This window comes from Erinaceus europaeus, chromosome 1 (genome assembly GCF_950295315.1).
Source record: "Erinaceus europaeus chromosome 1, mEriEur2.1, whole genome shotgun sequence".
Taxonomy (NCBI): Eukaryota; Metazoa; Chordata; class Mammalia; order Eulipotyphla; family Erinaceidae; genus Erinaceus; species Erinaceus europaeus.
Genome location: NC_080162.1, coordinates 81,119,792 through 81,133,017, shown reverse-complemented (window position 1 = coordinate 81,133,017; position 13,226 = coordinate 81,119,792). Strand labels below are relative to the sequence as shown.

At 44.3% G+C, this 13,226-nt stretch overlaps 1 protein-coding gene across 4 annotated transcripts in view; it reads left to right on the top strand.

The window, feature by feature from the left end:
* Window positions 1–13,226, top strand: part of TTI1 (TELO2 interacting protein 1) — a 105,542-nt gene that overhangs the window by 51,592 nt on the left and 40,724 nt on the right. For 2 of the 4 annotated variants that reach the window (XM_060189820.1, XM_007518473.3), the window contains exons 6-7: window positions 259–463; window positions 775–862. In XM_060189820.1, coding sequence (XP_060045803.1) covers window positions 259–463; window positions 775–862 — 293 coding nt within the window. Of the gene's footprint in view, window positions 1–258; window positions 464–774; window positions 863–13,226 lie in introns of those variants that run through there. The other 2 variants (XR_009549499.1, XM_060189827.1) reach the window with 2 other exon arrangements.

Below are 13,226 nucleotides of genomic sequence, written 5' to 3'. Positions count from 1 at the left end.
CCTTTGAATTATTCTCCAAGTAATCTGTATTTATGGACAGAAGCAGCCATGCCTCAGGAGCCAAGCCCTCCAAATTTATAACTGTCAAAATCACAAACCATGGGCAAGAAATTAACAGCAGGATTTCTCTCTCTCTCTCCCCATATATATATATAGATATAGATATATCCCAAGTAGAGACCTACAAAATTGAATTGTCTTTAGCTTTCTTGCTGCCTTGACGCTATTCAGTCACCATGTTGGGGGTTGCTTCTGCAGGTCTTGCGTACACTGGGAGGCAAGTGTGGTGATTTTCTAAGGAGTCGGTTCTGCAAAGATGTCTTGCCAAAGCTGACTGGCTCCCTAGTAACCCAGGCTCCGGTCTCAGCCAGAACTGGACAGGTTTACTCCCACACGCTGGCCTTCAAGTTGCAACTGGCTGTCCTGCAGGGCTTGGGCCCTCTCTGTGAGAAACTAGACTTAGGTAGGTACCAGCCAGTCTCACCACCTGAATGCTCTCCGCACACTCCCTCTGACCCCCGCCATTGCACTCTCCTCTTAGATGTCTCTCTCTCTCTCTCTTTCTCTCTCTCTCCTAATGCATATCCATCAATCTTACTTTGGCCTCTCCTTTCCATTTGTCTTGATGTGGTTTTTTTGATGAGTGGGTTGGCAAAAATAGCCCCCCAGCATCTTGCCTAGCTGTTCCAATTTCACCAGACAGCGGCGGTTGGTTGCTGTTCAGCCCAGATGAAGACTGAGGGCCAATGCTTGTTTTGTTTTTCCTCTCTGCAGGTGAGGGTGACCTGAATAAAGTGGCTGATGCCTGCTTGATTTACCTTAGCGCCAAACAGCCCATGAAATTACAAGAGGCTGCCAGGAGGTACGTCTGCTTGATCACCCCCGTCTCTTTACATTTGCTCTAAATTATAGATGATTTGCTAATGGTGAGCAGAGCGGAGGCATCTCTGCTCTTTTTCTCTCTTCTTGTCGGGTTAAGATGATTTCCTTTACTGTGCCAACTCGGGAGATGGCATTTTCACTAGATGCATCTCTTTGCTGGTAACCTTTTTCCTCTGCTGCAATGTCAGCAACAATTCCAGAGGGGCACAAGGCAAAAAGAGGGGATGCTGGAGGGGACACTGCACTCTCCTGGTCAGAGGTCAGCCTACTTCCAGGCCCTGCTGTTCTGTCAGCCAGGGGTCTCTGGCACCTCTGTGAGCCTCAACTACTTCATCTACAAAGTGAAAGCTTTGGGCTACTGCTGAGCAGCACTTGGAAACTGCAGCCCTGGGTGTGTGTAAGCAGGTGTACTTTCCCCAGCAGCATATCGAACATTCAGCTGGTGATAATAGCAGTCTAAATCAAGAACGATTAAGAACCACTAGACTAATGGTGTCAAAGGCCTTCCCCAGGTCTGAAATTCTGAATTTAATTTCCACTAGCTTTGCTTATTAGAGAACAGCTTCCGCACCTCTAATGACCAAAAGGATTTTTCTCAAAAGATAAGACCCAACACAGTCACATTTCTCAGACCTGAGACCCAGATGCACTGTGGCCTCCTTCCCTCAGCTCTCCTCCCAGGGAAGAAGAGTGTGCACCCTAGAACTGGTATCCCTTGGATGCCAGCTGCTGGGGTGAAAGCCTGACTACCTGTTAGGCACTGTGTACTGCTCTGGGCCCTGCAGCTCCATGTCCTAGGGGAAAAGAAGCAATCCCTCCCACTTCTTAGGTTTCTGGAACCGCATCCCTGATCTCCCTTGAAGGGGTGAAAGTCATCTCATTCTCTGAAGGTCTGAAAGACTGTTCTGACTGTGAAATGAGGAAAACCAACTTGTTCCCTTATAAACCTTATGCTCCGGGAGTGATGGAAATATCTTTTTGAATTGATTTATTGTCCTTTGCAATTTTTTGCTCTGGATTTCTCCCAGTTCGCTTTTTCTTTCTGTCCCTTTCTTGTCATACCCCTATGTCCAGAATCAGTTATGGTTTCTTGAGCTTAGGGATGCATCCAGCCAGCTTCTACCCCAACCCCAGATAGTTTTATTTATTATCTAAGGAATTGGCTGAGGGGGGCTGGCAAGATGGCTCCCCTAGGTAGTGCACCTGCTTTACCATGCACACACCCATGTTCAAGCCTGGCCTGCACCATACTGGGAGAAGCTTTGTGCTGTGTTATCTTCCTTTGTCTCTTTATCCCTTTATCTCTGTCTCTCTATATCTGGACAAAGCTGGCTTAGAGCAATGAAACCCCAGTGAAGACAAAACCAAATTTTAAAAGGCTGGAAAAATAGCTCACCTGGTTAGTGTGCTAGCTTTGTCATGTGCAAGACCCAGGTTCAAGCCCAGCCCCCAGCACACTGAAAGAAGCCTTGGTGATGCGGTTCTATTTCACTGTCTTCAACTATTTGCCTCTATGCAAAAAGGAGCACACTAGGGAAAAAAAATTTTAGTGGGTAGGGGAGATAGCATAATTGTTACACAAAAGACTTTCATGCTTGAGTCTCCGAGGTCCCAGATTCAATCCCTCGTACCACCGTACGCCAGAGCTAAGCAGTATTTTAGTAAATAAATAAATATAAAGAAAGTAAGAGGCAAATTTTTTTTTAAAAAATCAACCTAGAGTGAAAATAGTCTACTCCTGAGGCAGACTATGCTGTAACTTAAATGTACGACTCAAGAGCATAATGAATTTGCCCTGACGTACATTCTTTTGGGTTATAGGGGTTACAGAGATCTGACTCTCACACTTCCTGTCCCATTCTGTAGTTTTGCTACACCCATCTCATGCCTGTCCTCCCACTTTAGACCCACCAAACAAGCTTGTGTTCACAATTCATTATCTCTCCGTTTTTAATTTCCTTCTTCTTTTTCTTCTTTTTTTTTCTGTTGAAAGCAATTAAACCCAGAATTGGACCTTGCTGAATCTTGAGTTGGTATTCAAGGTGCCTCAGGGAAGAGGGAAATGCAGCCAGACCAATTGGCTGTGCTACCTGTGTTTGTTCCACGGCATTCCATTCGGGGTTGAGTCAGATGACCTCCCTCTGACAGGCTGGGAGGGGAGGAAGTACAAGGTTGATTGCTTCCCATACACATCATTTGCAAACTTATTTTGAAGTCAGGGAAAAAAAATAAAAAAGCATTGTTGTCCTTGATCAGGAGCTAATGTGGCATCTTGATTCAGAAATTAATAAGCTCTCTCAATGAGAAAAGAACCCTGAGACAATGAGAAACCTGACCACTTTGTAAGTGAAGAGGACATGACTAGTTCGTATGGAGACAGTCTCTACAGAGACTGCCCCCCACATGATGGCATTCCCAACTCAGCAAGTGGCCACAAACATCCATCCAGTTATTTGTCTTTAATTCTCTGTCCTTCACATTTCACATCCATTCCAGAAGTGAAGCCTTCCTTGCAAAAAAAAATCTTTTAAAACTGCCAACTTCTCTTCAGAACAGATCAGACCAACCTCATCTCTACTTTCAGCTTCTTCACCAGCCCCCCATATCTACTCTTTAAAAAAAAAAGTTTGTATTTATTGGATAGAAACAAATTGGAGGGAGTCAGGCGGTAGCGCAGTGGGTTAAGCACATGTAGCACAAAGCACAAGGACCGGCGTAAGGATCCCGGCTCGAGCCCCCGGCTCCCCACCTGCAGGGGAGTCGCTTCACAGGTGGTGAAGCAGGTCTGCAGCTGTGTATCTTTCTCTCCCCCTCTCTGTCTTCCCCTCCTCTCTCCGTTTCTCTCTGTCCTAGCCAACAACAATGACATCAGTAACAACAGCAATAATAACTACAACAACAATAAAAAAAACAAGGGCAACAAAAGGGGAAATAAATAAATATTTAAAAAAGAAAGAAAGAAATTGGAAACGGAAGGAGAGAGAGAGAGGAAGAGAGAAAGAGAGACACCGGCAGCACTGCTTCATCACTCATGATGCTTCCCTCCCCTCCACTCCTGCAGGTCAGGAGTTAGGGCTTGAACTGTGTCCTGGAGCACTGTACTTTCTATTCTTGCTTCTCTTCAGCATTCTCCACACAGCAGTCCTTGACCTCCATTCATGAGAGAAGAAGACTTGTTCTTTGCCAGTGCCCAGTGGTGAGGATAGGGGGAGCCCTGTAACCAGAGGGCTACAAAAACTCAAATGTCACTGAATATTCAGATGGACTAGTGAGCGCTAGAGATGTCCCAGCTCCCCCAAAGCTAGTGAGTTCCTAACACTAAACAAGATGACCATCTTGCTTTGGAAATGAGCTCTCTGTCCAGCAGAGCTGCCGAGGAAACCTGTGAGGGCAGGTGACTGACTGCTCAGGCCTCTCAGATTCTAGGAGGAAATGAGTGAGCAGGTGTCAGTGGGTCTGGCAGGTGGGGGCTGTTCCCTTGGAGGAACTGCTTCCCTTACATTGGAATGGAGACACATCCCATGTGATGGAGTGGAGGCAGCTTTGTCAGAGTCTTTGTGTGCATTATTGTTGGCTTTGTCCTTCCTCCTGCTTGTTTTTCCTGCTTCCAAAGAATGACCAAAACTGTGTTTGCTTTTTTTTAATTCGTCATACTAAATATAGCCTTTGTGGCAGGCTTTTATATCCAGGCTATAAACTCTAGAAATGGAAATTGATCAGGGGGTGGTTGATATAACCAAGGCTGTAAATGTTAAGAACGGAGATGCCATTCCAGTTTAATGATTTTATCTTTCCAATGTGCCTTGCAAGGAGGGGGCATAAATCTTGCAACTTGGTGGGGAGTGGGGAGGGGGAGGGGTAAAGTATAACTTTGCTGTATGTTACCACCAGGTGTCACTGTTAACTGGCTCTGCCAAAAAAAAAAAAAAAGAAGAAGAAGAAAAAGAAAAGAAAAAAGAGAGAGAAATAGCAGCTCTCCCCTAAGCCCATGTAGTTAAATAACTTCAGTGGCTAACGTGTAAGAAAATCATACTAAGGGGGTGGGAGGTGGGGTCAGCGAACCACAAGTGACAAATAAGGCACTGTCCCTGAGAGCAAGCACTGGGTTACAGAAACAAGGTCATTTCACACTTAACCCCTATCACAGATGCAGCATGGTCAGGCTTAACTGATTTAAATTCTCAAATGGCCCCAGAAACCTCTGAGATACCTCCCAGCATGCAGTAGGCTTCCAAAAGTGTTAGCCTGTCTGATCATGGAGTTTTTCTTCCCCATACTTGAAAGGAATCTGAGATAAGAGCACATATACTTTCAATTTTTTGTGTTTTTTTCCTTTAAGCAGTGCAAACTCCCAGCCTAGTTCAACACTGGCAAAACCTCACTCCACGTGACTACTCTGAGCAGCCTCTGGAGCTCCTTGTCTTTTGTTTTCCCCCTCCACTTTTTATTTGTAATTAATAGTGAATTACAAGATTTTAAGTTTACAGTGTATAGTTCCACGTCACTCCCACTACCAAAGTTCTGTGTCCCCCACCTTCCCATCTCCGAAATATTACCACTGTAGTTCTCACAAGTCTTAGAAACAGTTTGCTTGTGTCTAGTTGTTTGTTTTCTAGATCCCATACATGAGTGAAACCATCTGGTAGTTGTCATTCACTTCCTTACTTATTTTGCTAAACATAATCACCTCCAGTTGCATCATCCATTTTGCCCCAAAGGACACAGTACCATCTATTTTGATTACAGAGTAGTATTCCATGGAGTATGTATCCCATAACTTCTCTAGCCAATCATCTGTTGATGAGCATTTAGGCTGCTTCCACTCTTTGACTGTTGTGAATAATGTAACTATGAACATAGAGGTGCTTATGTCCCTTCAAATTAGTGTTCGTCCTTGTCTTTTGTGCTGAGGCCTTAGGTCATCCTGTGAGCCTGCAGTAGAGGAACAATACTTTTAGGCCACTTGGTCCCCCTCTTCAGTGACTATCCCAGCCCGCCAACCCCAGAAACCAGGGAAGACGCAGAGAGCCAGCAGTAGATCATGGAAACCTTCTGATTATGCGGGTGCTGGGTGCTGCATTCCCCTGGGGGGGGGTGGCATTTGTGATGAAGGGGCCCTCACAACTTCCTCTTCCTAGTCTTTGTGTACTGGAGCAAAGGACAACAGTCTTGGGGGGGTTGGGGGTACCTAGGTTTAAATCTTACTAACTCTGCAACCCAGAGCAAGTGACTTGTTTCCTTGCTCTTTAATTACTTCCCCTACAGACTAGGAGTGGCGACCACCCTTTCCTCCCAGAGTCAGTGGACAGGTGACTTTCATTAGTCATTCACACTGCCAATTAGTTAAGGAGCTGCTCGTTGCCCGGCGCTGAAAACAAAAATGAGGGGGCCTCTACCCTCACCATGTTTATATTCCAGAGGTTTACTTCTGTATGCACAACTATGTGGGAGATACTGGGTTGCTGGAAAAGTCAAAATGTACTTTTTCTATGTTTCACTGTGCAAAAATGCCTTTGTGACTTTTCCAACAACCCAGTATATGATTCATCACCTACATGGTGTATCATGGTTATGTTACACATAAAGGCCTGGGCAAGGTATTTCTTCTTTGGGATTTAATAGTGATTTTCAAAACTGTAGGACAGAGGGGTAAAGTTCTGCACCACTCCTACCACCAAAGTTCTGTACTCACCCCTCCCGCCAAAAAAAGAAAACCACAATAGTGGTTTAGTTACTTTTTAGGGTTAATTACTTTTTTTTTCTTTTTAAAATTTTTTATACTTATTTATTTATTTATTTATTTATTCCCTTTTGTTGCCCTAGTTTGTTGTTGTACTTATTGTTGTTGTCGTCGTTGTTGGATAGGACAGAGAGAAATGGAGAGAGGAGGGGAAGACAGAGAGAAAGACACCTGCAGACCTGCTTCACCACTTGTGAAGCGACTCCCCTGTAGGTGGGGAGCCAGGGCCTTGCGCTTTACACCACGTGCGCTTAACCCATTGCACTACTGCCTGGCTCCCTGGGTTAGTTACTTTTTTTTTTATGAGTGACACCATCTGGTAGTTACCTTGAACTTCCTTCCTTTACTAAGCATAATCCCCTCCAGTTCCATCCAGCTTGTCCCAAAGGAAACAGTATCATTTCTTTTAACTGCTGAGTAGTACTCCATTGAATATATGTCCCATAACTTCTTTATCCAGCCATCTGTAGATGGGCATTTAGGTTGCTTCCATATTTTGCATATTTAGCGAATAATGAAGCTATGAACTTGGGTGTGCAAATGTCCCTTCAAGTTAGTGTTTCTCGTGTCTTCTGAATAAATGCCCAGGGGTGGTATTGCTGGATCCTAAGGTATTTCCACTTTTATTTGTTTAAGGACTCTGCATATTGTTCTCCATAATGGCCACACCAGTTTGTCATCCTTTTTCTCCACATCGTCACCAATACTTAATTGATTCCTATTTTGTTGATGTAGGCTATTCTCAGGTGTGAGGTGGACTCTCAGTGTGGTTTTAATTTGCATTTCTTGGGCTAGGGAGACAGCATGATGGTTCTCCAAAAGACTTTTATGCTTGATGCTCTGAACTCCCAGGTTCAATCTCTAGCACCATCATTAGCCAGAGGTGAGCAGTGCTCTAGCCTCTCTCCCTCTCTCTTTATCTCTCTCCCTCTCCCTCTCTCTCTCTCTGCACATCTCTCCCTGTCATTAAATCAAAGTATTTTAAAAAATCAATTTGCACTTCTCTAATGATGAGCAAAGTGGCATAGTACTTCTTCATTTCTATGGACCACAGTTATCTCTCCCGTAGAAAACTGTCTTCTCAGTTGGGCATGGCATTTCTTGTTGTAAGCCTGCCTGCCTTCTTCAAGACATTTTGAACAGGAGTTCTCACTTCAGAAGGATCTTTTTATGTTAATTGTACCACCTCCCTCTACTACCCATCTGCATGAGAACTCAGGACCAGGTTTGAAGGTTCATTCACTAACTGACTTCCCTGCTTTCTTTCTAGCAGTAGGATCCCACCATCAAAGATCCAGCCAGTGCCTTCAAACCCTGGATGAGCACAGACTGGCGCAGGCTTATTCATTTCATCCCCGTCAGAGCCCCAACACCTCTCTTTACCCATGTGTGGGTCTATTATATCTGAACGGATCAGGAGCCACAGAGGTGATCTGTTAGTTCAACTGAGCTTGAAATTAGCAGCTCATCCCCTTCAACAGCATGGGTAGTTTGTCTGAGCTTGGGTTGCAAAGCTGCTTTCCCCCTCAGATTGCACCCAGCATGGAAATGAAGGCACTGCTAATATTTTTCCTTTTGACATTCGATTAATAGTTGACAAACCCAGACCCAAATAGTTAGCTTCCCTATTATCCATCTTTTGATAGACATTGCTGCTTTTCATTTTCAAGGCTTATTGTTCCAAAAATACACTGAGATTTGAAGCTGTTCACCATGCCTACATGACCACCATTTCCTGGTGTCAAAGATAAGAGACATCTGTCATGCAGATTACAAACAACGTGGGGCTGCCAAGGACCTCTGTGCCACTTAAAACGAATGCTACCAATCTGTCCCTTGCTTCCTTGGTGTTGTCATGTAATTGATAATCTTCCAGGGTCAGCTGTCATACCACCAATTGGGAAAACCAAGCATGAGATATGCCTGTGCGGGTACCTGCCACGCTGGGCCGGGAACCAGAAGGTTCTTGATGGCCGGGAATCCTGCTAGCGGGACCACCCGCACTAAGTGAATAGCAGACATCAAAAGCGTCGGCAGACCACAGGGCAGCCATTTCATCGCTTTTCAGGATCTTTAGTCAGTTCTGAACCCCTCAGAAGCTGGAATGCTTGTTATCTCAGTAGTGAATAAAGTAGCCAGGGAAACGGCTGTAGTTGTCTTCCTATATTTATTTAAAAAAAAAGGAAAAAGATGTGTGTAGGGAGAGGGAAGGTGCAGTCTTCTTAGGAGCCAGGCAGTGTTGAAAGTTGAGAGGTTTTTTTGTTTTGTTTTGTTTTTGCATCTGGGGTAATTTCTGGGGCTTGGTGCCAGCACTATGAATCCACTGCTCCTGGTGACCATCTTTTTGTCCATAGTTGTTGCTGTTGCTTCTGTTGTTGTATAAGACAGAGAGAAATTAAGAGAGGAGGAGAGAAAGATAGACACCTGCAGGCCTGCTTCACTGCTTGTGAAATGACCCCTGCTGCAGACAGATGGGGAGCTGGGGGCTTGAACTGGGATCCTTGTGCCGGTCCTTGTGCTTCACACTATGTTCACTTAACCCATTGTGCTACCACCTGGTACCCTGAAAGACTTTCTTATCTCTCTCTCTTTCTCTCTCTCTCTCTCCCTCCCTCCCTACCTCCCTCCCTCTCTCCCTCTTTCCCTCTCTCCCTTGTTCCCTCCACTTTCTCTACCTCTCTCTCTCTCTCTCTCTTTCTTTTTACCAGGACAGTGCTTAGCTTTGGCTTATGATGGTGTAGGGGATTGAGCCTGAGACTTTGGAGCCTTAACATGAGAGTCTCTTTGCATAACCATTATGCTATCTACCCTTGCACTGAGAATTGAAAATGTCAACAATGAATATCAAGTTAAAACTGGCCTTACATTGTTGCACCATAGTGATCTAGCCTTGGACAAATTAACTTTCTTCTCAGAGTATTTCCTCATCTGTGAACCTGGAATAAACATATTTATCATTTCCACCTAATAAAGTTTGTGCACAGTATATACACATATATATGGGGGAGAGAGAGATTGAACAGCACAAAATAAGAGCATAAAGTAAAAAGTCATTAAATGGTGCTTGTCAGTCATTGCTTAGTCTTCCTTTATTCCTAAGAATAACTATGGTTTTTTTATAATCAAATATTGAGTCGTCAGGAAAGCTATGGCTCATTTTTGTATAGAAAAAACATGGGGGGGTGTGGGGGGTGCACCTGGTTGAGCATACATGTTACACTGCACAGGACCCAGGTTCGAGCCCCCAGTCCTATCTGTAGGGAGAAAGCTTTACAAGTGGTGAAGCAGGACTGCAGTGTCTCTCCATCCTTCTGTCTCTCTGTCTCCCCCTTCCCACTTCCCTCTCAATTTCTGGCAGTCTCTGTCCAATAAATAAATAAATAAATAAATAAAATTTTTAAAAATTTTAAAAGAAATAAATTATAAAAAAAAAAAAAAAGAAAGAAGAAGAAGAAAGAAAGAAAAAACATGGAAAAATGTGTTGTGACTTTCCCAACAACCCAATCTACACAGCATGGAAGCAAAGGAAGTAAGAAGTAAATGAAGAAATTTTAGAAAAGGTGAAAGTCATAAGAGGAAAAATTAGGTGAAGCCATTGGTGAGGTCAGTATATAAAATGCAGACTTAGAACTCTGCACATTTGCCAGAGATAAGTCTTTAACTATGACTCTGGACCTCCTAACAGAGCAAAGAGGAAAACATATCTGATGTGCAGCTCCCAGTCATTACTGGGGCAGGAAAAGACAATTTTCAGACAGAAGTATAGCTCTCCTGGGGACTGGACCCTGAGACAGTTTCTCCAGGGGTTATCATAGAAGATAGCAAGGTACTGTTGTGTCTGATATTTCCAATGTCCTTACAGTAGGTACAGCCTTCCTTTTCTCCTCCTCCTCCTCCTCCTCCTCCTCCTCCTCCTCCTCTTTTTTCTCTGTCATCTCTAGAGCTTCAACATCCTGGGTTGCCTTTTTTTTACATGGCGGCAGGGGCTGGGCTCGAACCTGGGTCATGCACATAGCAAAGCAACACACTAACCATGTGAGCTACATTTCCAGGCTCAGAAGTACATATCTTAGAACTATTGCTGGTAGCATCCACTGATGGAGCCTCCTGGCTTAATGCCAAGTTGAGCGGGGAGCGGGGCAAAAAAGATTGATTCCTGTGGATGGAGATGTCTTTCTCTTCAAAGGTATGAGCCTTCCAGGGAGAAACAGGAAGCCCTGTGTGAGAGTGCTTGCTGTCAGGCCAAAGTCCAAGTCCCACCTTCTAGTCTGCGCCAGAGAGCAATGTGCTGGGATCTAGGCCTGTGGGGAGGAGGGGGCCTGGAGGCAGAGAGCTCGCCAGATGGAAGGGGCCACTTTTAAATCTTGCCCCACTGGGATTTAAACCCTTCTAGGTTCTGGCTTATTTCTGAATTGTGTATAACAGATTGAGCCTCTCAGTGCCATATCTTTTTAAATATGCACAAAGCGACAGAATCATTCCACTGCATTTATGATACTTTGTCTTGTGGTACTTTAGGGGCTTGATTAGCATCATAAGCTTCTACTGGAGTTTATGAGTTTAAATCCTGTCCCTGTTGAATTTAAATATTTTTAATACAAGTCTATGCAGATTAGAGCTAGATCGATAGATGAATGTTCTGAGCAGGTAAGTATAGTTAAGTCTAGCAAGCATCTATAGCAGTGAAAGGTAATAGGTAGTATTTATTTAGAGAGTAAATTGTTGCTTCAAGTCATAATCTTCCATTTTCAACATTTAGAAGCAAAAAACGACCTCCATGCAGGGGAAGGCAGCTAAATTGAATAGTAAGAAAGGACAGGCTTGAAATACTGGTTAACCAATGAACCGAGACCCATTAGAGTAAATTAAAGAGTATAGAAACACTCACCCCCCCCCCACACACACACACACACACACTTGCTGCCTAGGTAGGACACATCGACACCCTGAGCATCCATTTGTTTAAAAGGAAACAGAGCCTCATTTGTAGCCTCTATGTATGTGGAGTCAGAGAAGAGATGCTAGAGAAAAGAGTGTGGAGGCTGTTCTGCCAGGGAGGGAATAGCAGGGAAGCTAAAATAACTTTGTGAGTGTGCCTGCTGTCCAACAAGTGAGTTTATCTTCTGCTTGCATTTAGTCACGCCCAAGTAGAGACAGCCTGTATCATATTCCTAAGGAAACATCCCTTAATAAATTCTTTAGAAGCCTAAACAAACAAACAAACAAACATCACAAAGCCACAAGTTCTTTTCCACTGGCATTTACTCAGACAGCTCATGAGAGCATTTTATAAATCCAGAAAGAGACAAGGAGCAGCAGATCCCTCAAGCAAGTAATTGACAGAGAAAGAATAGCCTGTCACCCAGGAGAGCTGGGAGCTCTGAATTTCAGTTACAGTTTATTTAGCTTTACTGAGCCTTGATTGGCTGGTGATTTTCTAGAATCCCCCTTGAGCAGATGTTGTCTAGACCAAAATGGCAAGAGCACAATCTGTATTAATTGCGTCTGTAGCAGAGGGGTCTCGTTTTGATGCCACCACACTTCAGAAGGAAAAGTGGGTGAAAAGCTGTGACCCGGCGTCCACACTTGAGAACTACCCTGAACGATTGAAGCTGTAAGGGGCCTTAGAACTAGTATGAACCACCACCACCACCACTTAATGGAAACTTGCTATGTTCCCTCATCAGACATTCTTCCCTGAATCCTCCTAGCATGGTCCTCCTCACATCCACTGGGGGACTCTAACCAGCTGGCCCTCCCCATCAGACAGGGAGCTTGGAAAGCCCAGGACCTTTGTCCACACAGCATATCCCACACAGTGAGCCCCATGTTTGCGCTGAACCAGATACTAGTCAGCACCTAGCAGGCCGAGAAGAGGTGAGCCTCAAACCCAGTCACCCAGTTTCTACTAGCACATTCCCTCTCTCCTCAAGCCACCTCACCCCCTGCCTTGTCACTCACAGCACCCCCAGTATTGATCGTAAAGGAATGAGCTGCTTCTGTTGGTTTGGTGTCTGGAGTTTATTAGGTACTTACTGATACCCGTCAATTGGAGATAGGGCTGAAGTGCAGGGAAATGGCTGCCTGCACAAAGTGAAATTCAATAAAACCACATTTTAAGTGAAAAATCAGTATAAACACCAGGCTTCTTTGCCATGGAAACAGAGGTTGCTTAGAAACTGCCTAACGGCGAGTTCTAAATTTTTTAAAGTCAAGTTATCATTTAAGCTACACAGCCCTACAGGTTATTGAGAGATAATCACTCGCCTCAGGACACTCGGAGGCATGAGGCACAGCTGAGTGCCTCCCAAAACTCTGGGGACCAGATAATCTCTTGATAACTGTGCTCCCTAGAGCCACTGATTTGGGCCTGGGGGAAGGAGAAAGAAATTTTTGTTCAGAAGTTAAGTGGTGTACATACATAAATCTTTTAAGTGTTTTCTCTGGGTTTAAAAGATGGAGCCGGCCATTTGGTTCGTTCAACAGCCATCTCTGCTGTGTCTTAAGATGTATTAGGGACATTTTCCAGGCAGTTACCCCAATCACTTTAAAAACAGAGGTCCTGTCTTTGTCTTACTTTCTTATTACACCCAAAGAAAAGGCA